The sequence below is a fragment of the Bos mutus genome, chromosome X (assembly GCF_027580195.1).
Source record: "Bos mutus isolate GX-2022 chromosome X, NWIPB_WYAK_1.1, whole genome shotgun sequence".
NCBI classification, from domain to species: domain Eukaryota; kingdom Metazoa; phylum Chordata; class Mammalia; order Artiodactyla; family Bovidae; genus Bos; species Bos mutus.
Window position 1 is genome coordinate 120,978,515 of NC_091646.1, and position 24,871 is coordinate 121,003,385.

The 24,871-nt window shown below is 35.8% G+C and overlaps 1 protein-coding gene across 5 annotated transcripts in view; it reads right to left on the reverse strand.

Annotated features, from left to right (window-relative positions):
- Positions 1-24,871, reverse strand: part of CNKSR2 (connector enhancer of kinase suppressor of Ras 2) — a 284,773-nt gene that overhangs the window by 202,199 nt on the left and 57,703 nt on the right. For all 5 annotated transcript variants that reach the window (XM_005897733.3, XM_070365342.1, XM_005897734.3 and 2 more), the window contains exons 2-3: positions 21,163-21,326; positions 9,758-9,960 (exon numbers count right to left, since the gene is read on the reverse strand). In XM_005897733.3, coding sequence (XP_005897795.1) covers positions 9,758-9,960; positions 21,163-21,326 — 367 coding nt within the window. The remainder of the gene's footprint in view (positions 1-9,757; positions 9,961-21,162; positions 21,327-24,871) is intronic.

Genomic DNA, 24,871 nt, shown 5'->3' on the forward strand with positions numbered 1-24,871 from the left:
AATGATTCTATATATCACAGTCTATTTTGTGCTGTGTTCCACTACTGCTTATTACTATTTCAAAACAGTATATTTTTCCAACAAAATTTACCAAAACTTAAGGAATCATTAAGAATTCAAATAATGTTAATTAGAGCAAAATATATGCAATTAATTAATCTGTGTTCTCTGTTAAAAAAAAATTAACCTCTTTAATTGTAAGCAGGATCCAGTTTTAAACAAATCTATACTGATGGAAATTTTCTAAAATGTGATTGTAGAAATCATTGCATAGCTACATCTAAATTTATTAAAACTCATTAAAGGGGATAAATTTTATAGAATGTAAATTAGGCCTCAATAAAACTATTTTTTAATGATGTAAGATAAAAGTACTTCTAGGAAAACATCATTTAAAAATACCACCCAAGACCATTTTTGCTGCACTGAAGCATAAAAATTGGCATTTTAATTAAGAATTCAAAATGCTTCTGGCATGATTAGAAAGAGCTTGGGTTCCTAGTTTTACAAAGGTCAAAGACTGTTAATAAAATCTAAAACTTCATTCAGAAGTGATGAAGTACAGCATGATTTTCCCTATAAATTCTTAAAAAAAAATACTCATTTGATCTTTAAAATGTACCAAAAGAAAAATCTATTTGATAACTGAATGCCTGTAGCAAACTGAACTCTAAGGTGTGTTTTCCACTTTCCTGATCCTTCACATTTCAAGTAGGACCAGTTTCTCACTCAAGATTAAGTGTCCAAAAAAAATGGGAAAAAAATCTAAACATATAGCAAGGAAAACATAAATTTTATCTTGTAGTGAATCCCCCTAACGTTTTCATTTTAAAGGTAAATCACATACAACTATACTGACAACCATTCTTAGCTAGCATATATTAATATTTGGTATTATGATCTTGGCTATACACATACATAAATAAAAGAAGGCTGACAGGTTCCAATCTTCGTGAGTTACCAAAGATGACTTATGAGATAAGTCATCAAGATGAGATAAGCTCATCATGACTTAATGAGATAAAGAAATGTATCATTACAGAATCGCTGAACACGATCAGTTTGAAAACAAAATTATGAGAGGAATTTGTTTCTCAGTCTCAAAAAACCCCAAGTTAGAGCTCAGGCTACTTAGAAAAAAATAAGTGGCTGACTTAAAGGAAATTAAGTTCATGGCATGAAAACTTTTTGATGCCAAAAGTTAAAAGTTTTTTAAAAAAGATAAAATCCTTGACTCATTAATAAATGGCCATTACAGAAACTATCCTACATAGATCTTAAAATACGCAACTATCCTCAAATCTAATGGATAATATAATGCTTATACTTCTAACAAAAAAGTTATTGATACTATAAAAAACTTACTTGTTGTACATTCTTCTCAAACAAAAGCATTTATGGAAAGGTTATTAATGTTTCAGAAATCCTAAACAAATTAGAAGCTAATAAGAAAAGCTAAGAGTTAATCAAGAAATCTGAAAGGCCTTAATATTTCTCAGGTTGACATTGCTGAGCCTGAGGGGCAGTGTGTGAACAGCAGCCTTGCTAACATCACTGCTCATTTCTGGAACAAGAGGTGCCAAGTGGGAGCAGTGAGCACACAAGAGGAAATAAGACCAAACAACAAGCATCTGGTAGTGTTTGGGGTAGTTTTCTCTGCCTCTATAATTTTTCCCTAGTATAGAAATAACTTTTGTCCTATATTTCCTTATCATGAAAGAAGAAATTAGTTCAACCACTTTCTTAGATAAAGGAAAAGATTTCAAAGAATACATTTCTTTCCTTAGCATCCCAACCTTTATGCCTTAAATATTTAAAAGGTTTTCAATGATATAAAGATATCGCATTGATCCCTTCAAAACAGAATGGTCCTAAAATGTAGAAACAATTAGAAATAGGTATTAATGCTAAAAATGAGAGAAAAGATTAAACTTTCACTATAAATAGTAAAATAAACTTTTTCTATAAATAATACTTTTGAACATTTTTAATAAGGTTATGGCACAACATAGAACATAAATTGATCTGTAAACCTCAAAGTATAGATTCATTTTGGCAAAGCCATATAAAACTGCAAGAAAGATGAGGTGTGAAAAATAGCAGGACGTACGTTAAAAATAGACAAGTAAACCATGAATTGAAAATAAACAATAAAAATATTAACCAACTGTGATTCCTATCTGAGGTTTTTCCTCTGGGAAAGTCTGTTGTTTTATTCGTTGCTATTTAAAATAAGAAGGAAAAAAAAGGATTTTGTTAGCCTTAGATTTTATTTAAGAAATGTTAGGAGCTGTTTTTTTAAAATAAGTGTTGTTTATTTCAAACATTTTAAATATTATTTAAATAGAAGCTCCACTGAAATTGCGGGTTTTGTGATTTGTAAACATCTCCCCTAGCATTCTTTCAGTGATATTAAAATATCTCATTGATGTCTTCAAAGTAGAATGAGAAATAAACTTTCTAGAAACAAAATTTTACATAGCACTTTGAAGTATCAAGGCCAGAAACAGAAAAGTGGTATTCTTCTTTAGCATTTGAAGAGAAACACCCAAGTACAAATATATGTTTATATATGCTGCATTCCAAAGAATTACTTCCTCAAAATTCTGAAGAATCAGTCCACATTCAAAAGGAAATGTAGTATAACAAAGGAACAAGATAAAAGTGAAACCAGAAGGGCTTTTGTATTACAACAAACATAGATTCAAATGATAATTTTCACACTCGTGAATAACTTTAGGCAAGTTACTTCATGTTTCATATGTAAAATGGTGATAATGATATCTGTTCTGTGAGAACTCAGTGAGTCAATACATGCAAAGCATCTAGTTCAGTATGGAACTAAAGATTTTTTTCCTATTTTTTCTTTTCCTTTCTTCTCCTTCAAGTGACATAAAATAAAAATTGCAATAATGTCATCATATTGCTGTGCATGAAAGTTCACCTCAAAATGTAAAACAGGTGTAATGCCAAAAGTCAAATTTTAAAAATTAAGCCAGTTGCTTAGCATCAAAATAACCATACTCAACTGAGAGAATTTATTTTTCAACCAGAGCATTATATATATCAGAGGAATAAACCAAGTTTAAAGTCCAATGCTTGGCAGTATTTGATTGCAGTGACCATTTCAAACCCTCCAAATTAATCTACAATGACAAGTCAATATAATTTCTATGGAACTTTTATAATTAAGTACTTAAGCTCTAAATTCTTCAAAACGAAAATAAAAAAGACAAGATACATTCTTACCTTATATAAACAAAGCACAAAAACAGATCAGTTTGGGTCTAGAACTTAATATGAACTAAATCAGAGAAGAGATAGTTAAATCATGATTTTACAAATCACTAACAAATTTTGTTAGTATTTTGTTCTTTCAAATTATGTAAAGGGAAATAAGATGAATATATTTTTCATATCACTTTGGTGAACAAGGTCAATGATTTACAGACTATTAGTGCTTATAAGAGAACTTCAAATTCTCCAGATCTTACATCCTTATTCTAGAAAGAAAAACATAGGTTAAGGTTCAATATTAGGCAGAACTGAAACTCATCTCTTTCTTATTAGCCCCTCGGTCTTTTATACTATTTCATGATGAGTTTTGGCAGGGATTCACAACAGCAGTCATGGAGAATACGGCTCTTTTGGCTTTTCTAGTGTTGATTAATGTGTCTAGCTTTTGGTGTAGTTTGTAGGATACCCTGAAACAAGAGGACATGTGGAGTGTTGTGTTGTGCTCTAGCTACTACCTAGAAGACATTTTTTCTTTGAAAGGAATAAAAATATAACCTAAATACACATCTGTTAACAATCTCTAATAAAAGTCAGGAAAACTTTCCCGGGCTACTTGTCAGGAAAACAAACAGTGTAAATATTTTACCTGGCACAGTTACAGATAAAATCCTATTACATTTATATTTGACTTTGGAACCTTTCGAAATTTGTATTGGGCTTCCCTGGTGGCTCAGATGGTGAAGAATCTACCTACAATGCGGGAGACCTGGGTTTGATCCCTGGATTGGGAAGATCCCATGAAGAAGGGAAATGCTATCCACTCCAGTGTTCTTGCCTGAAGAATTCCATAGACAGAGGAGTCTGGCAGGCTATTATTCATGGGGTCGCGAAGAGTTGGACGTGACTGAGCGACTTTCACTTTTCACTTTACTTTTATGGCAGTGGAGAAGCAAAGTCAAGTTCCCAAATACAGAAGTTGTTTAGTTGCTACATCATGTCTGACTCTTTTGTGACCCCAAGGATTACAGACCACCAGGCTCCTCTATCCACAGGACTTCCCAGCCAAGAATACTGGAGTGGGTTGGCATTTCCTTCTTGCACTCATCATTTGCCGTTTCTCCTTGCCAATACCTCTAAAAGACTTGAGTCTATGAAAAGTCAAAGTCTGATATTATGCAAAACTATCCTGAACTACTAACCATTTCGCAGAAAAATTTCTTCAGAGTTATCACTTACATTTAACTCACAATCAACCCATGAATTCCAGCTTTCATTAATTCTAAATAAAAAGACTAAACTGTTGCTTGTAAGATTATATATATCCTGATTCCCTAATTTACCACATACTTTCAGTCTTACCCTGCCTAAACTGTCAGCAGCATTTGACCTTATCAACCACTTCACTTTTTCCCTAAAACTCTTTATTCCCATCTTAAACGTTCTCACCACATACACAAAAAAGGTAATTATGTGAGCTTATAAATTATATTAACTAATCTTATTGTGGTAAGCATTTTGCAACATGTATGTGTATCAAATCATCACATTGTACAGCTTAAACTTATACAATGTTATACATCACTTGTATCTCAATAAAGTTAGGAAAAATACAAAAATATCAACACTCCCTCTCCCCAAATATACCAAAAAAACTCTTTCCTCCTTTTGCTCCCATGACACCACTCTCAACAAATTCTAGCCTATGGAGTCTCTGGTTATACCTTCTTATTTTTTCCCCATAAGCTGAACTTCTAATCATCCTTCAATTGGTGGTGGTCTGCAGCAGTCATTCCTTATCTCAGTTCGCTTCGTTCACTCAAAAAACTTCATTGAGTACCTACTATAGGCCAAGAACTCTTCCAGATAACTGTGACTGCAGTGAACAAAGCAGATGAAAATCCCTGCTCTCTTGAAGCATACATCATGTGTAGAGTTGTCAGATAAAAACAAGACTAACACATAGGCAAATTATATAGAATGTTAGAAGGGTTTAAGTGTTATGGAAAACAAATATAACAGAAAAAGAGGAATTCATTCTAAAAATCACCTTCAGTTCAGTTCAGTCGCTCAGTTGTGTCCGACTCTGTGACCCCATGAATCATACCATGCTAGGCCTCCCTGTCCATCACCAACTCCCGGAGTTCACTCAAACTCACCTCCATCGAGTCGGTGATGCTATCCAGCTCATCCTCTGTCATCCCCTTCTCCTCCTGCCCCCAATCCCTCCCAGCATCAGAGTCTTTCCCAATGAGTCAACTCTTCACATGAGGTGGCCAAAGTACTAGAGTTTCAGCTTTTGCATCATTTTTTCCAAAGAACACCCAGGACTGATCTCCTTCAGAATGGACTGGTTGGATCTCCTTGCAGTCCAAGGGACTCTCAAGAGTCTTCTCCAACACCACAGTTCAAAAGCATCAATTCTTCGGTGCTCAGCTTTCTTCACAGTCCAACTCACATCCATACATGACTACTGGAAAAACCATAGCCTTGACTAGATGGACCTTTGTCAGCAAAGTAACGTCTCTGCTTTTGAATATGCTATCTAGGTTGGTCATAACTTTCCTTCCAAGGAGTGAGTGTCTTTTAATTTCATGGCTGCAATCACCATCTGCAGTGATTTTGGAGCCCCAAATAAAGTCTGACACTGTTTCCACTGTTTCCCCATCTATTACCTATGAAATGATGGGACCAGATGCCGTGATCTTAGTTTTCTGAATGTTGAGCTTTAAGCCAACTTTTTCACTCTCCTCTTTCACTTTCATCAAGAGGCTTTTTAGTTCCTCTTCACTTTCTGCCATAAGGGTGGTGTCATCTGCATATCTGAGGTTATTGATATTTTTCCCGGCAATCTTGATTCCAGCTTGTGCAAAAATCTCCTTACACCACCATATTAATATATTTAGGACTATCACCCATAGTTTAATGATTCCCAAATCTCTATCCACCATGTATCTTTTCTGAGTAGCAATATTCTAAAGAACTTTTCACAATCATGGCCAACACTCAGCACTTGTCCTCCACCATAACTCGTTCCTCCTATTTTGATAATGGCTTCACCATCCACTGGATGAGCCAAGTCAGATACCTTTATTCACCCTAGATGTCTCCCTTTTCCTTAGTCTCTATATCTGTCTCTAATATTCTTCTATCCCCATTCCTGCTTCTCCAATTAAATATCTCAGTCAATAGCAAGCAGTGCAGAGAATCAACTCTGTGGTCAGATGACTGGAATGAATCCTGGCTCCACCACTTACTTCCTATTTGGTTTTTAACTTAACTTTTGCCTCTGAATGTTGTATTTTTCCTATCTGCAAAATGAAGACAACTCTCCTAGGTTTGCTTTAAGTGAATGTGGCTGGTAGTATCAGAATCACTAATAGTAGCAATAGCATGATTAGAGTTGGCACTCCATATTGGCAAGTTCCATATCTATGGGTGCAGCCAAACTTGATTCAAAATATTTGGGAAAAAAAGATTGCAGAGAGCTCCAAAGAGTAAAATTTGAGTTTGTTGCACAAGGGCAGTTATGTACATAGCATGTATTAGGTATTATAAGTAATCTACCAATGATTTAAAACATAAAGGAGGATGTGCATAGGTTTTATACAAATACTATGTCATTTTATATAAGGGACTTGAGAATCCTCGAATTTTGGTATCTGAGGGGTCCTGGAACTAACTCCTGGGCAGATAACAAGGGACAAATACTCCTAAAACAACCTCTTAACTGGTTTCACTTCTTTTAGCCTTATTCTTCACCTAATATTTCCCAACACTATAGCCCAAGTCATCATCCAAATTCACAGGTCTGAAAACAACAGTGATTCTAAACAGCTAACTATATGCCTTCAGCATAAAGACCAAATACCTTAAAATGACAAAGAATTATTTTTGTTCTTCTTCTTTCCCTTTTAAAACTTAATCTGTTAAAGCATAATCATTATAGGCAAGCCAGCCTGGAGCTAAACTTTCCTCAGAAAAATCTTCAAAATATAAACTTAAGTTTCTTTTTTCAATTTATAGTCTAGTCAGAAGATTTTTGAGGTTATCACAAAGTTGTCTGTTTCTTCAAAGTATATATTTCATTTTTATGGCCAAAATGTTAAATGGCCTTTGATTTAATTATCACTGTAGTATTATATAATTCAAAATAAGGATTATGAGAACCTTTGCAGCAATGGAAGACTAACAGATGAATTAATTTATTTCCTTCAAGCTTTTTCTCACATTTTTTTTTCCTATGAAACAACACAAAACACCACTGATTGTATAAATTACTATGTATGTGTGTGTGTATGCTCATGTATGTTTGCAGATAAACTAGCATTTACTAAGGATGTGGTCTTAGATGATACAAATAATGCAACCATAATAAATTATATAATACAATGGAATTTCAGAAATTATTATATAATGTTCTAGAAGCCATTATGTGACTTTATAAACATTACCTGCCATTAAGAAGTAAACACATTCTCTAATCATTCTATTTATTTATTTCATAAGTACTAATGTAAAAAGAAAATAATGAAATTTACTGAATAAAATATAAAGGCTTCACAAATTTATAATATAGGATAGGTGATATAAGAAGATATAACTAAAAATCAAATATATTTTCTGTAAGTTTCCCAATTACTGAGAAGCTTCTTGAAACAAGTATATTACATTACTTAAGGATAAGCTATAGTTTAAATATATTTACTTATTGATCATTATACAACTTATAGAATCTATGTTTAAATGACAATTCATACAATTGATAAATGTGGGTTAAACAATTTAAAGAATTTAATGGTGTCATAAGAGAAATATGCTGTCTACCAATTAATTATCCAAAAAGCTAACAATATACAGCCTACTGTTCAGATCTGGATTTAGTATTATCATGTTATATGTTTGGAGAAGGGAATGGCAACCCACTCCAATATTCTTGCCTAGAGAATTCCATGCACAGAGAAGCCTGGTGGGCTCCAGTCCATGGGGCTTCAAAGAGTCGGACACGACTAAGAGACTAACACTTTCAACTTCGTGATATATTATTAGTAATATATATATATAAACTTAGACATTATAGAAATAAGTAAAATTATCTTAACTTTTACATTAGACATAAAAACACTTTATTTTTAATATAAAGTATTATAGTTTAAAAAAAGGAAAAAAATATAATACAGTTGAACTTCAAACAACAAGAGGGTTAGGAGTCTCAACCCTGCACAGTTGAAAATTCATGTGTAACTTTATACTCAGCCCATATTCACAGACTCATTCAACGGACGATTATGACGTGTAGTACTGTAATGAATATTGATTGAAACAAACAAACAACTATATTTAAGTAGACCCATGCACTCCAAACTCATGCTATTCAAGGGTCACTGTGTATATATGTATATACATATGTGCATGCGTGATCAGTCACTAAGTCATGTCTGACTCTTTATGACCCCATGGACTGTAGCTAGCTGGGCTCCTCTATCCATGGAATCTTCCAGGCAAGAACACTGGAGTGGGTTACCATTTCCTTCTTTAAGGGATCTTCCCAAACCCAGGATCAAACCCACGTCTCTTGCATCTCCTGCATTGGCAGGTGGAATCTTTACCACTGAGCCACCAGGAAAGCTCATATATATCTGTACATGTATGGAAATCCTACTGACATTTATTCAAGAAAAAATTCTAGTAAACTTCTATATATCAGAGTTTCTCAGACAAAATATTTTTTTGATTATTTAACCATTATAACATAGTATACATCCTGGTGGATTATAGTCCATGGGGTCACTAAGAGTTTGAGCAACTAACATTCTTATGTCCCTCAGAAAAAATTTTCAAAAACGAAAACTTTAGTTTTAATACTTGTAATGTTTCACAATTAAAATGTTTAATCACATATATAATTTTAACAACCTTTTTCATTTTATATTATGAAAACTTTTATGTTATTTTATGTGTTCAAAACAAATGAAATTAACTAAACTAGCAAAAAAAGGACCAAAATTGTGTCTGTAATATCCAAAATTGACTGTGCAATGTGAATAATAATATAGAATGGATAAAGCAAACGTAATGAGACATACAATGCACACTATGAAAATGTCAGTGTCTAATTACCTGTTTAAAACAATAAATAGAATGTTGATGTTTGCTTCTTTAAATATGACCAATGAATGAAAAGCACATAGAAAATCAGGAGACAAAGCAAGGCAGTATTACAAATCTTGTGATAGCCAAAAATGATTTTGCTTATAAAGCAGAAAATGTATTTTAAAACTGTCAGGAACTAATGACTGATTAGCTAGTCAGTTGAATATAAAATCTTGCAAATATAAAATTTTGCAAATAATTAGTATCACAATGCCTATATTGTGGTAAATCATAATTAGATATTTTTTACTTAATATTCTTCTACTTATCAATTTATCAATAAGCAATCTTTTCACAAGAAAATGAAATAATGTTATATTCAAACTGATGTCTGAAGAGGATAACTTATGAAACATGTAAAAGGTTTTACCTGTCCAACCAAGCAAGCAGACTCTTGGCTGCTCCAATCAGATCCACAACTGAAGTCAGAAAGTCATTTGGCAATTTTCTACTGGTTCTCCCATCATAATGGCCACTCCTTCTCCTCCCTGTTATAAAGTTCTGTAGATTTTTGGCAGATGCATTCAACTTGTGAGAAAGAGTTTTTAGATTTTCTGTTTCCAAGCCATAATTCTGAATTATAAAAAGAGAGAAAACAAATATACTTACAATCAATATTTTATTCAGTCAACATTTACTGAGTACTTTACTATATGTACAGGCAATGGAACGAGTATTAAGAGTTAAACATGAATAAGATAGGATTCCTGGCCTAGCAGAATTCATAGTCAAATGAGGATTTGAGGAAACATCAGATAAACAAATTACAATAAAATGTGTAAGTACTAACATGAACATGGAGAGATGAGGGCATAGTATCTTGGAACTAAGGCACCCAAGACAGAAAAATTATAAGAACTCATAAGCAGTTTCTTTTTTAAGCAAACCTAAGTTCATTTACTTGTGAAATTCATAATTATCAACAATTATTTTTGATTATCTATTCTATTAGCATATGTATAGTCATGAAGACTCTTGAGAGTCCCTTGGACTGCAAGGAGATCCAACCAGTCCATTCTAAAGGAGATCAGCCCTGGGTGTTGTTTGGAAGGACTGATGCTGAAGCTGAAACTCCAGTACTTTGGCCACCTCATGAGAAGTGTTGACTCACTGGAAAAGACCCTGATGCTGGGAGGGATTGGGGGCAGGAAGAGAAGGGGACGACAGAGGATGAGATGGCTGGATGGCATCACTGACTCGATGGACGTGAGTCTGAGTGAACTCCGGGAGTTTGTGATGGACAGGGAGGCCTGGCGTGCTGCGATTCATGGGGTCGCAAGGAGTCGGACACAACTAAGCGACTGAACTGAACTGAACTGATAGTCATGAAAGTAGACAGTAGGAAAAATTATGTTTCCCCAAAACGAGCAAAGTAAGTACAACCCAACAATAAAATACATCATATACAATATAACTTTCCTTCTGTGTCCTCTTCATAATGACTCACATAGGAAGTTTCTTTTATGATATGGTGGTATACATAGTAAACCTCTGCATCCTTAGGGAACCAATACACTTTCTCCTTTTTATAATACAAAATTTAAAACTAAACTTTTAATTTTGTCATGGTTGCATTAGCTCAGTCAAGTATGAATCACATCTAAAGAAATCATAATGACTTTTTTGTAAGTATAATTGTTCTTCTTTTCCTTGGTCTCAGTTTTCAATTTCTAGTAATATACAGTGCATGTGTGCTAAGTCACTTCAGTCGTGTCAGATTCTTTGCAACCCTATGGACTGCAGCCTGCCAGGCTGCTCTGTCCATGGGATTCTCCAGGCAGGCAAGACTACTGGAGTGAGTTGCCATGCCCTCTTCCAGGGAATCTTCCCAACCCAGGGATCAAACGAGCATCTCTTATGTCTCCTGCATTGTCAGGTGGGTTCTTTACCACTAGCACCACCTGGTGAGCCCACAGTAATATATAGTATCTCACCCCAAATATTCCAAGAAGGATTTCTATGAATAAATACAAATAATTTTTTTAAACCATATTCAATGGGGACATATTGTAGGATCCTCTCAAATAAACTTCAGCGAAAGATTTCCCAAGTTACAACTAAATTTTAAAACAGGTAATTGTGAGTTGTAAAACACTTCTAGGAAAGGCCGGTTAACCTGATCAGAGGATGACCTTGATCAAACTACTTGGCAACATGTACACTATTTTCATGTGTAAAATTAAAAGTATTATTAACATAGAAAATCATGAAAGTTGAAGAATGTTAGATAGTCTCTGAGGCACAAACAAATTCTAACTTTGATTTAGCCTTTCCTTTTACAGTTAAGTAAAGTGAGGGAGACTTTTTGATTTGCTTTAAAGAGCTCAGAGCTTAGAGCAGACAGAAATCAGAATGGGACTGTAAGTTACCAGGCCACCTATGAGAGAATACCTCTACACTCACTCCTTTGCACTACTAATCTGTTCCTGTTCATGCAGGGTAGGAGAAACAAATGAAGCAAAATGGAAGAAAGTAATAGGGAAAATGAAAAAGGGAAGCAAATATAACAACAGATTTAGCTCTATTATCAAGTCAACAATTATTGCGTACCTAAGTTTACATGCAATTTAGGTTTATTTTTTTCTATGGTAATTTAAGGAAAGAAATAAAAAAGGGAGTGGGAAGAGGATTTGGACGCATAAACATTAATACCAACTTATGTATGTTACCACTAAAGATTTAATAATGATAAAAATCTGACTGTTCTTTGCTGAAAATTTATAGTTTTACTAAAAGAAAAGTTTTAGAGCCATAGATTCAAAACACACACACACATAATATATTAAATATTCACTGTTAAATTTGAACTGCAATAGTCTTGTCAAGTTAAAAGGTTTGGTTTACACAAATAAAACAACATTCTATTCAAATTCTATTGCATCTGAGCATGAATTATTTGTGAGACATTTAGGAGATTTTATCCAGCATGTCTGTATGTTATGAAGAAAATCCTCTTAGAACAGATACTCTAATGACTAAAAAAAAAATTATATCAACTAAACTTAAAATGAAACTTCTGAAGTACTTGAAAATATTATCAGAAGTTTTTCTCTGTGTTAAAGCATTTTCCCTGAAGTACAACAGTGTCTGCTTTTTTCATTTCTGTATATTAATCATTTTAATGAGAAAATATTTGCATTTGCTCAGAGAAGCTCAAATTTAAGTAGTTTAAAAATGAGGAACCTAATCGATCTGGTAACATAACTTGAACTCTATAGCCATTAGTGCCCACAAAAGATCCATTTAAACTATCTCCTTATATACAATCATCTCAAATATTTTATTAGAAATGGTAAAAGTGATTTTAAAAGAATACAGATTCTCTCATAAATAAAAATCTGTAGGCAAAGTACAACTACTTTGAAGCTTTCAAACTTTAAGATAGTATTACATTAAAAAAAAATACAGCTCAAGAATTAAGATAATCCAAAAATCTTCTGGACAAAATCTGGTAAGATACAGAGGTCTTCTAAGTTGGAAGCCTACTAAAGAAATACCCTTTATGAAGGAAATTCAGATAAAAAATGTGGGAAACAGAGTAACCCAGTAGCAAGAACAGACAAAATATGCATAGTAGAAGATGGAGAAGGAAATTCTTAAAAGTTATTTTAGTTAACAAATATAACTAGTTGAACTATTACTAGTTAAACCAATAATTCAAAAGCATTTAAGAAATTCTAGAGGACTATAAAAATAGTTTAGCAGCTTATCTGTATATAACACTGTCTATCATCCTCTGTCGTCCCCTTCTCCATCTGCCCCCAATCCCTCCCAGCATCAGAGTCTTTTCCAATGAGTCAACTCTTCTCATGAGGTGGCCAAAGTACTAGAGTTTCAGCTTTAGCATCATTCCTTCCAAAGAAATCCCAGGGCTGATCTCCTTCAGAATGGACTGGTTGGATCTCCTTGCAGTCCAAGGGACTCTCAAGAGTCTTCTCCAACACCACAGTTCAAAAGCATCAATTCTTTGGAAAGATATAAACATCTGAATGCAGAGTTCCAAAGAATAGCAAGAAGAGATAAGAAAGCCTTCTTCAGCGATCAATGCAAAGAAATAGAGGAAAACAACAGAATGGGAAAGACTAGGGATCTCTTCAAGAAAATCAGAGATACCAAAGGAACATTTCATGCAAAGATGAGCTCGATAAAGGACAGAAATGGTATGGACCTAACAGAAGCAGAAGATACTAAGAAGAGATGGCAAGAATACACAGAAGAACTGTACAAAATAGATCTTCACGACCCAGATAATCACGATGGTGTGATCACTGACCTAGAGCCAGACATCCTGGAATGTGAAGTCAAGTGGGCCTTAGAAAGCATCACTACGAACAAAGCTAGTGGAGGTGATGGAATTTCAGTGGAGCTATTCCAAATCCTGAAAGATGATGCTGTGAAAGTGCTGCACTCAATATGCCAGCAAATTTGGAAAACTCTGCAGTGGCCACAGGACTGGAAAAGGTCAGTTTTCATTCCAATCCCAAAGAAAGGCAATGCCAAAGAATGCTCAAACTACCGCACAATTGCACTCATCTCACACGCTAGTAAAGTAATGCTCAAAATTCTCCAACCCAGGCTTCAGCAATAGGTGAACCGTGAACTTCCTGATGTTCAAGCTGGTTTTAGAAAAGGCAGAGGAACCAGAGATCAAAATGCCAACGTCCGCTGGATCATGGAAAAAGCAAGAGAGTTCCAGAAAAACATCTATTTCTGCTTTATTGACTATGCCAAAGCTTTTGACTGTGTGGATCACAATAAACTATGGAAAATTCTGAAAGAGATGGGAATACCAGACCACCTGATCTGCCTCTTGAGAAATTTGTATGCAGGTCAGGAAGCAACAGTTAGAACTGGACATGGAACAACAGACTGGTTCCAAATAGGAAAAGGAGTACGTCAAGGCTGCATATTGTCACCCTGCTTATTTAACTTATATGCAGAGTACATCATGAGAAACGCTGGACTGGAAGAAACACAAGCTGGAATCAAGATTGCCGGGAGAAATATCAATAACCTCAGATACGCAGATGACACCACCCTTATGGCAGAAAGTAAAGAGGAACTCAAAAGCCTCTTGATGAAAGTGAAAGTGGAGAGTGAAAAAGTTGGCTTAAAGCTCAACATTCAGAAAATGAAGATCATGGCATCCAGTCCCACCACTTCATGGTAAATAGATGGGGAAACAGTGGAAACAGTGTCAGACTTTATTTTTCTGGGCTCCAAAATCACTACAGATGGTGACTGCAGCCATGAAATTAAAAGACGCTTACTCCTTGGAAGGAAAGTTATGACCAACCTAGATAGCATGTTCAAAAGCAGAGACATTACTTTGCCAACAAAGGTTCGTCTAGTCAAGGCTATGGTTTTTCCTGTGGTTATGTATGCATGTGAGAGTTGGACTGTGAAGAAGGCTGAGTGCTGAAGAATTGATGCTTTTGAACTGTGGTGTTGGAGAAGACTCTTGAGAGTCCCTTGGACTGCAAGGAGATCCAACCAGTCCATTCTGAAGGAGATCAGCCCTGGGATTTCTTTGGAAGGAATGATGCTAAAGCTGAAACTCCAGTACTCTGGCCACCTCATGCGAAGGGTTGACTCATTGGAAAAGACTCTGATTCTTGGATGGATTGGGGGCAGGAGGAGAAGGGGACGACAGAGGATGAGATGGCTGGATGGCATCACTGACTCAATGGACATGAGTCTCAGTGAACTCTGGGAGTTGGTGATGGACAGGGAGGCCTGGCATGCTGTGATTCATGGGGTCACAAAGAGTTGGACACGACTGAGCGACTGATCTGATCTGATGTGATACTACTTTAACAAAAGAGGTGGGTTAGTTGATCCTGCAAGTTAATTTTTATCATATTAGAACTCAATTCTAAGTAGCTCAAAATCAATTACTGACAACACAGATACCATTTTGCCTTTTCCTTCATGAAAATGGATGGTTTGTTCTGACTCACTATGTCACCAGTAAATCACACTCCCCAGCCTACCATGTAAAGAAGCAACAAGTAAATGAACTGCCTCTTTGTTTTGGCCAAAGGTATGCAGGTGAGAGTTACTGTCCTGACATTTTTAAAATGCAGGTTTATTCACTGCAGGCTTGCTTTTACTGGATACGCATGGGACAACTAGGCATTACTATTGGTATAGAAAGGACTAAATCAATTAAACAAAAGCTTGGACATGAAATGTACTTTGCTATTTTCTGTATCCTATGTTACCTATGTGGCCAACAACATTCATGCCAGGAATCAGGTGTGACTCCACAAGGATTCAACATAGCCAGTCTAGTCTTAAAGAACTGGTGCTAAGTTTCTACTGTTCTCTCAACTATATGCATGGAAAAGCACATGAAAGAAAGAAACAACATTTTAGAAAGTCAAGTTGGCTATACCCTCACTAGTGGCAAATTCTCACTACACACTTAACTGAAAATATTAGTACAATGCATTTTACAATGTCAATGCTATTTTCTTCAGAGCTCTTAATCTGAATGCATCATGTAATACATGTTTAAGTTTTATAATACTTTATAAATACAAGTGAGTCCTAAAAGGATTGCTTTAACAAATAGTTTCAGAAATAAATTATTTTGAGATGAATGAACCAAGCAATTATGCTGCAAAGAAACAAATCCTAGCAAGTGACATCAAATTTTTCATGCAAAATACCTATTACATTAAAAGTACATGAATGAAATAAAAACTGTTCTTATCCTGTCATAAATGATTCACTTGTACTTCTCAATACAAGTTGTATTGTCAGAACATAAATTGAGGACTATACATTAAACTATATATATATGCTCTATTATTTTAGTTAATAGAAGGTGCTCTCTATTGAAGCACATCAAATGATAGCATAACAGCTTGAAAGAGTTAATATAATTCCAAATCATGAAAAGCTTCTTTCTTTCTAAGATAACATTGTACAAACAGTATATTAAAGTGAAAGTGAAGTCGCTCAGTCATATCCAACTCTTTGCGACCCCATGGACTGTAGCCTACCAGGCTCCTCTGTCCATGGGATTTTCCAGGCAATAGTACTGGAGTGGGTTGCCATTTCCTTCTCCAGGGGATCTTCCCAACCCAGTGATCGAACCCGGGTCTCCCGCATTGTAGACAGACGCTTTATCATCTGAGCCACCAGGGAAGTCCTTACAAACAGTATATAGATGGAGCTTAATAAATCTATGTTACATAAATGAACAAGTCACTGAATATACTTTTGATTTTCATTAGCTTCCATGACATTTATTTCCCATCAGGACTAATTTTAAAACAAGGCAGAAAAATATTCCATTGCTTAAATGAAACAATGAAATTTGGTAACTTCTCTGTGTCTTCCTTATATTTCAGAGTCAGAGGCTGTATTGGCAAGAGAAAAAAATTATACAGTTCTCTGGAGAAAGGTAGAGAACTTCATTCAGTAAGCTAGCATCCATTTAATATCCTCTGTGTGTCCAGCACCAGGCAGAAAGCACACTGAGGACCAAAAAACCAAAGCAAAGATTTATAATGTGACACAAAGTGCAAAGTGCCGTTCTTGCCATCACTTCCCACTCTTCAGCAGCTAAATCAAAATTCTTCCTTTTCTCTGAACATCTCAAACTCTTTCACAATTCTGTCTTTACACATATTTTTCTGCCTAGATAACTTTTCTCCAGCTTTTTTATCTGGCAAACACCTACTTATCCTGCAAGTCCCAATACAGATCCCACTTACATTTCCTGGATCCCTCAGTAGTGTTTATCATCTAATTCTGCTTTCCCCTGGGATTTTTTTTGTTTTAAATCTATATTATCTTTTAACTACTCTTGTCCTCTTTACTGGACTATAGACATTTTAAGAGCACAGACTATGCCTTTTTCATCTTTGTATTCTCTGTGGTAGCACTGTATGAGCATGAATATATAATTGTTAAAAGAAGAAATAAATACAATAGATGTAGGAAAAAGTAGAAGTGTCAGTAGAGACATTACAGATTTGAAGAGACAAAACATAGTTTCCCGTTCCCAACAGCACAACTGCTGTTGCAATCAACTCAGCTTGCTGGGGAGGGCTCTCACCTTCTGATTTTATAATGTCATAGAGAAATACATCCGGATTCATTGCTCAAATATTTGCTTTATATTTACTGGAAAACATCTACTGCATAAAGTGTAAGCTATGTCCACTTTTAAGCTGCTGATGTATAGCCATTAGGAAGCAGTGAAAATGAAGTTTAACATTTGACCTCTTTGAGGAAGAAACATAGAAAGAATGAATTTAATGTTTTCATTTTCCCCCCCAAGAAAATGATGCAACACTAGAGTGCTTAAACCCAGAACTGCATGGCAGTGGTTTATATCTCTCATACCATCATTTTAAGTAAGTTGAGGTCAGCAGAGTTTATCATGGGCCAAACTCCAAAGTCTATAGGTCTAGATGCTTTCTAGGTAGTACCATAATGACCAATCTCATTCTCTTATTCAAAGTGACAGACTGGAGCTCAGCATGTGAATGGTTCATTTATGAGAAGACCTGCTTATGACACATTCACTCTAGATTTCAAGCTCTAACATGCTCAACTTTACTGTTATAACGATAGGGTACTGCTAGGTCAGATTCCCGTCTCTGAGTCACTTAGATGATACCTTTATGATGACCATTTTGACTCAGATATGGAAACCAATATGCAAAAACACTGTGGACTCTTACCTTACCCTGAGTACTAGCTTTTATTTCAGGCATGATTTCTGCGATCTGATTAGTGCAAGTGTGTGTTCTGGTCTGAATTAATTTTCTTATCTCAGGAATAAGGAAACAAGAGGATCTCTAAATTATCATGTGAAAAATATGTCAAGTCTCTTTCATTGCCACTTTCAAAAAAATGTTTATTCAGCATTTACTGCTGCCAGGCATTTGTGCTACATATTAGGTGTTCAATAAGCAATGGCACTTTTCCCATATAGCTAATAGTCTAGCAGAAGAAACAGATACTAAACTAAAAAAAAAAAATATATATATATATATAAATAAATATGTAATTACAAAATAAGATGAGGATTAAGAAAGAGAAGAACAGTGAGGGGATGATTTTAGACCCGGTCAGGGTGAGGAAGTGAGTGATCAGGGCATGTCTCTGACAAAAGGACAATTAATGTTAAGATTGAAATGTGTAAGTAGGAGGTACTATTCAACCAATCTGGTTTCAGATTCTTTAAAAAATATTTTCAGTCAGTTCTCTTTTCTTTGCTTATTCTATTGGCTTTTTGTGAAATTTGATGACATTATTAATGTTCCTTAATGGAAATAATAGTTCCCACTGCTTTTGTGACCATTCTTTCATAGTTGTCTTCATGCTTCTCTGACAACTCCTCTGCAGCCTCCTCTCCCCTTCCCTCCCCTCCTTCCTTCCCAGATGGAGTGTCAAGGTTTTGAAGTCTATAAACCCTCCCTGAATGATCTCTCTCTCTCTATGGATTCAATCCCTATGTCCTTGAGACTCCCAAATCTCTGTCCTCAGTCACTTCTCAGCTCCAAATTCATAAATTCAATTGTCTGATGGAGTCTCTCTTTCTGGATAAACCAGAGATGTCTCAAATTCAACAAATATAAAACTCAATTTATATTCCCACCTAAATCTATTTTTGCTGCTATTGCCTATCTTCATTATTGTAAAATCTACTCTATCTCTGCAGCTAAAAGGATGGAATCTTTCTCAGCTTCTTTTATGTCACTCACTCCTATTTACCAGTATACTCTATTCCTGTTGCACATCCACAGTTCAAGCCATACTCATAGCCTAAGTGGATTATTTTAAACATTTCCTAATTGTTCCCCTATCTTCAGTCCAGGCCAGTCCACCCTTTTCACTACCATCAGTTACCTTTTTAAAGCAAGTAATTGATCATTCTTGCATGGATCTCTAGTGCCCAGACTAAGAACTACAAATCTCTTACCAGGATATTAAGGTACTCTACAGTCTGATCTATCTTCTAAAGTCTAATTTTATGCCCACTGCTTTCCGCTTACTTGTGGAGGGAAAATAACTTACCATTTTCCATACGTACCAGGCATGCTCTTTATTCTGTGTGCCTGTGTATGTGCCGTTTTATCTACCTGGAAATTACTTCCCTCTGTTTCTCTACCTCTTAAACACAAGCTCATATTCCAGTAGGCTGTTAAAGATGACATCTTTTGCAATATGAACCCATTTATCTTAGTCAAAATTTCTGTGTCCCCTAATACTTAGCTCATGCTTTTATTTTAGTAATTTTATTATTTATGCTTATTTGTGTGTCACTCTCCCTCCACTAGACTTTTCAAGATGGCAGGAACTAGATTTTACACTTGACACATACAGTGCTGAGTATATGGATGCTTGAATCATGTTTAATTATCTACACATTTATTATTAATCATCATCTTAATAATAGCGACAACTTATTGAATGTCGACTGGGTGCCAGGCAGTGAATTAGGAGCTATTCAAACACTATCTCATTTTCACACCACCACCAAGAGGTAGTTGATATTGCGCTAAGTTGCTTCAGTCATGTCCAACTCTGTGTGATCCCATGGACTGTATGTAGCCCGCCAGGCTCCTCTGTCCATGGGATTCTCCAGGCAAGAATACTGGAGTTGTTTGCCATGCTGTCCTCCAGGGGATCTACCCAACTCAGGGATCAAACCTGAGTCTCTTACATCTCCTGCATTGGCAGGGAGGTTCTTTATCACTAGCACCACCTAGGAAGCCCATAAAGTGTTAGTTGCTCCGTCGAGTCTGACTCTTTGCAACCCCATGGACTGTAGCCCACCAGGCTCCTTTGTCCATGGAATTCTCCAGGCAAGAATACTGGAATGGGTAGTTATTCCATTCTCTAGGGAATCTTCCCAACTCAGGGTTACAACCCAGGTCTCCCACATTGCAGGTAGATTCTTTAGTGGCTGAGCCACCAAGGAAGCACTTTTTTTTTTTTAAATAAAATATCTCTTGTTTAAATAAAATATCTCTATTTTAAATAAAAGAACTAAGGCAATGGTGAAATGATTTGCCCACAAATGTCATTAACTGACTGAGTCAAATTTCAGTCCCATATTATTACAAGACTCATGTTCTTTCTCATTGTAGTTCTAGCCCCAATCATGCTAGTGTCATTTTAGCTAACACGGGCGGGGGGGTGGGGGGAATCTATATTCCTCTCAGAATATCTAATGTACTATCAAAATCTTGCAGGATTATTTTGATATTGATTTCTCTTGCCTTGACTAGGCACTGCTCTTATAACAATACATAAGCAGACATAAATACAATATTCAATATTCATTGATATATATGCAAACAACACTAAAATAATTGATTATTTTAAGGATGATTTTTTCTAAAATAGGATTACTTTAACATTTGGGATACTAAATCAAGCTTTTAGAAGGAAATGAACTTTATAAATGATTGTATACAACTGTACATCCCAAGTGCTGCTGTGAAAACTCCCTTGGTGAGCTCTTAGTTTTTCAAGTAGCTAGATAAAATGCCACAAATTGAGTTAATAAGCCTCCTTAATTTGTAATTTGGCATGGCATAACACATCATATACAATGAAGGAGGAAAATACCACATCCAGTTGACTGATAATTAGGGGATTTTTTTTTCTTCTTGCATTGAAATTATTTTTGTAAAGGGGAGGAGAAGAAGAAACAAAAAAAATTATAGGAAAAAATTTTAAAAGGAAAGAAAACAGGGAGAAAAAGCAAAGTTTCCCTTCCCACCAGTTCTATGATGCACTTACCAGTGCACAAAGAAGGTCAACCGCTTCCAAAATCAGCTCCTGATGGCCGATGCGGCTGACTCCCAGATCCTCTAGCTCCTGATGTGTGATGCGCAGCAGCTGGTCCCCACTGATCTTCTCCCTCTCGAAATTCTTGATATACTGTTGCAAACAGTCATCAAGACCTGCAGAAGAAACATATTGAAGACCAGAATGAAAAACAACAACAAAAAAAACCCAGTGGAACCAAACAAATTTTTACAATAAAGCAAGCATTAACTCCTACCAAGTCACAAATTGAGTCCATTTCAGCTCTGGACTAGTTCAGTCATCCACCTTTTCTCAACCTATATATGGGCTTCACTGGGGGTGGCGGAGGGGGGAGGATAATCACTTCCTCCTATCCTTAGCTGTTAGGTTCCTATTTGAATTTTCCTCAGCAATTACTGGAAATCTTTACCTCTCTTCTTAGCATTCTCTTTGTGGCCTGTTTCACAAAATGTGTTAATGGGCATATTCCCCTACTTCCAAATTTATCTCTGCCCCCTCCTCCTTTCTTCTTTAACTCCATCGCAGAGGGAGAGGTATCATTGTTTCAATACAAGGCTATTCAATCTTCCTCTGCCACCTTAACACAACTTCAACAATTAAAAAATTAAATGTTGAAGTAACCCATTTCTTTTTTATTGACTTCTATGTTCAAACCTCTGTCACCTTAAAAAACAAAATAAAACAAAATTCTTTCCTTGATTTCCTTGATGCTGTGTTTCCCACTAGTCTGTTATTCCCTTCCAAACCCCTTACACATTTATTTCCTCACCTATAATGCACTCTTTAATCTACAATCATTTGCAATTTACAGATCCAAAAGCAGAAATCCACAATTAATATGGTTTTCAAGATTACTCAGGGCACTTCAATAAGTGATTGGCCAGGCTACAGATTGAGTGGCTTCAATAACCTATGAAACGACTTGATATAAATGTTGAACTGGACTAATAAGATTTTTAAGTAAGAAATACCAAGAAAGTGAGGTAATTCTCAATATCTAAAAGGTCTTGATTATATGTCAAGGCGGGAAATGAAAGGTAATAATGGGCTACAACTCAGCTGAAATTATGATGGAACAGATATTATAAGAGAAAGCAGAGACAAGATTAGAAAAACTTTGCAAAGGGAAGCAAAGTTCCATAACAGAAATTACGTAGCCACTGAAAGAAGAACAGATAATCCTAAAAACTGCCTGGTTCCTGGTACGGTAGTCTAGTATACCAGGTCACACAGTCTTCACTAAATTTCAAACTTCCTTAAAGTAACTTGAGTTAACCTGCAGTCTCTCTATATTATCTACTCTTTCTTTCACCCTCTACTGGTGTGTGTACATTGCTCTTTCTTGGTTCTCTTTGCCTATTTGTTGTCAGTTCCCTTTCAGGATGCTTTGTTCAACTGTCCTAAAATATTGTTGCCCTACACTCCAGAGGGGAGAAGGCAATGGCACCCCACTCCAGTACTCTTGCCTGGAAAATCCCATGGACGGAGGAGCCTAGTAGGCTGCAGTCCACGGGGTTGCTAAGAGTCGGACACGACTGAGCGACTTCACTTTGACTTTTCATTTTCATGCATTGGAGAAGGAAATGGCAATCCACTCCAGTGTTCTTGCTTGGAGAATCCCAGGGACCACGGGGCCTGGTGGGCTGCCGTCTATGGGGTCGCACAGAGTCAGACACGACTGAAGTGACTTAGCAGCAGCACGCTCCAAAGACCCCTTTCTACTTGCCTTACCTCTCACTCATTACATTCTAACTGAAGAAGCTCATCCACATCCATGTCTTCCACTTCCATCTGAGATCTTAAACATCCATTTCAGATTTCCCTCATGAATGCCAAACTTACATTATCTATATATTGTAACACGTCCACAACACAACTTCTCATTTTCCCCTCCAGAGGAGTCTCCTGTAATTACCGTCTCAGTGAAAGGTATCACCACCTATCCCAGTATAAAAACTAAATACTGTATTCTAATCACCGGAAAACTGACCAAACTACATCAATATATACGGTACTTTACAGATACCTAGACTATCTAATAAATCTAGACACATGATTTTGCTCTAGAACCCATGCAGTTAAATTTTGTTTTGACAACTCTCATATAGTTGCGAGATGATATAGCCATGTTAAATTCTTGATTTAATTCAGAGATAAGCTGGCCATCACTCTTAGTTTGTAAGTAAAAGCGTTATTTACTCTTTGCTCTGTTTTTTCCTCTTTTCAAATTTAATTTTATTCAACCAAAAAAATAAGAAAGTTTTCTTCAAAACCCTTTATGCCACTAAATAATTCTAAATTGCAATAAAAGTTAGGCAATATCTGATTTAACAAAGGGGAAATAATGTGAACAAGAATAACAAATAGTGGAGCATCCATGCCATGGAATACTACTTAGCAATTAAAAAGCCACAACTGACATACACAATAACTTGAATGGAGCTCAAAGAGTATTATGCTGAGTGAAAATGACTGATATGAAAGAGCTTACTGCAAGATTCCATTTATATTACATAATGAAAATGATGAAACTATTGCAGTAGAAAAGATATCAGTAGTTGCCAGATACTGAGTATATGAAGAGGCTATCACCATAAAGCAGCAAGAGGGAGATTTTGGAGGTGATTAAACTGTTTTGTGCTCCAACTGTGATATGGTAATGCAAATCTATACACATATTAAAACTTATACAATTGTAATGCCACCAATATCAATTTTATTCTGCAAATTGAAAAAAAATAAAAATTACAAATATTATAAATGAACTACAGGCAATACAATATTTGGAAAATATTAATTTTGGAATATAATTTAATTTCTTACATGGAAAATACTAAAATTTTTACTGAAAAAAATTTCCTTCTCATATCATTTTATCATAGTGACTGATATAAAAGACCGAGACCAGACAATAATGTTTCCAGCATTCCTTTTAGCAACTATATACTAAGTACCTATGGACTAGAAAAGGTCAGTTGTCATTCCAATCGCAAAGAAAGGCAATGCCAAAGAATGCTCAAACTACCGCACAATTGCACTCATCTCACACGCTAGTAAAGTAATGCTCAAAATTCTCCAAGCCAGGCTGCAGCAGTATGTGAACCATGAACTTCCAGATGTTCAAGCTGGTTTTAGAAAAGGCAGAGGAACCAGAGATCAAATTGCCAACATCTGCTAGATCAATGAAAAAGCAAGAGAGTTCCAGAAAAACATCTATTTCTGCTTTACTGACTATGCCAAAGCCTTTGACTAGGTGGATCACAATAAACTGTAGAAAATGCTGAAAGAGATGGAAATACAAGACCACCTGACTGGCTTCTTGAGAAACCTATATGCAGGTCAGGAAGCAACAGTTACAACTGGACATGGAACAACAGACTGGTTCCAAATAGGAAAAGGAGTACGTCAAGGCTGTATATTGTCACCCTGCTTATTCAACTTATATGCAGAGTACAGCATGAGAAACGCTGGACTGGAAGAAGCACAAGCTGGAATCAAGATTGCCGGGAGAAATATCAATAACCTCAGATATGCAGATGACACCACCCTTATGGCAGAAAGTGAAGACAAACTAAAAAGCCTCTTGATGAAAGTGAAAGAGGAGAGTGAAAAAGTTGGCTTAAAGCTCAACATTCAGAAAACTAAGATCATGGCATCTGGTCCCATCACTTCATGGGAA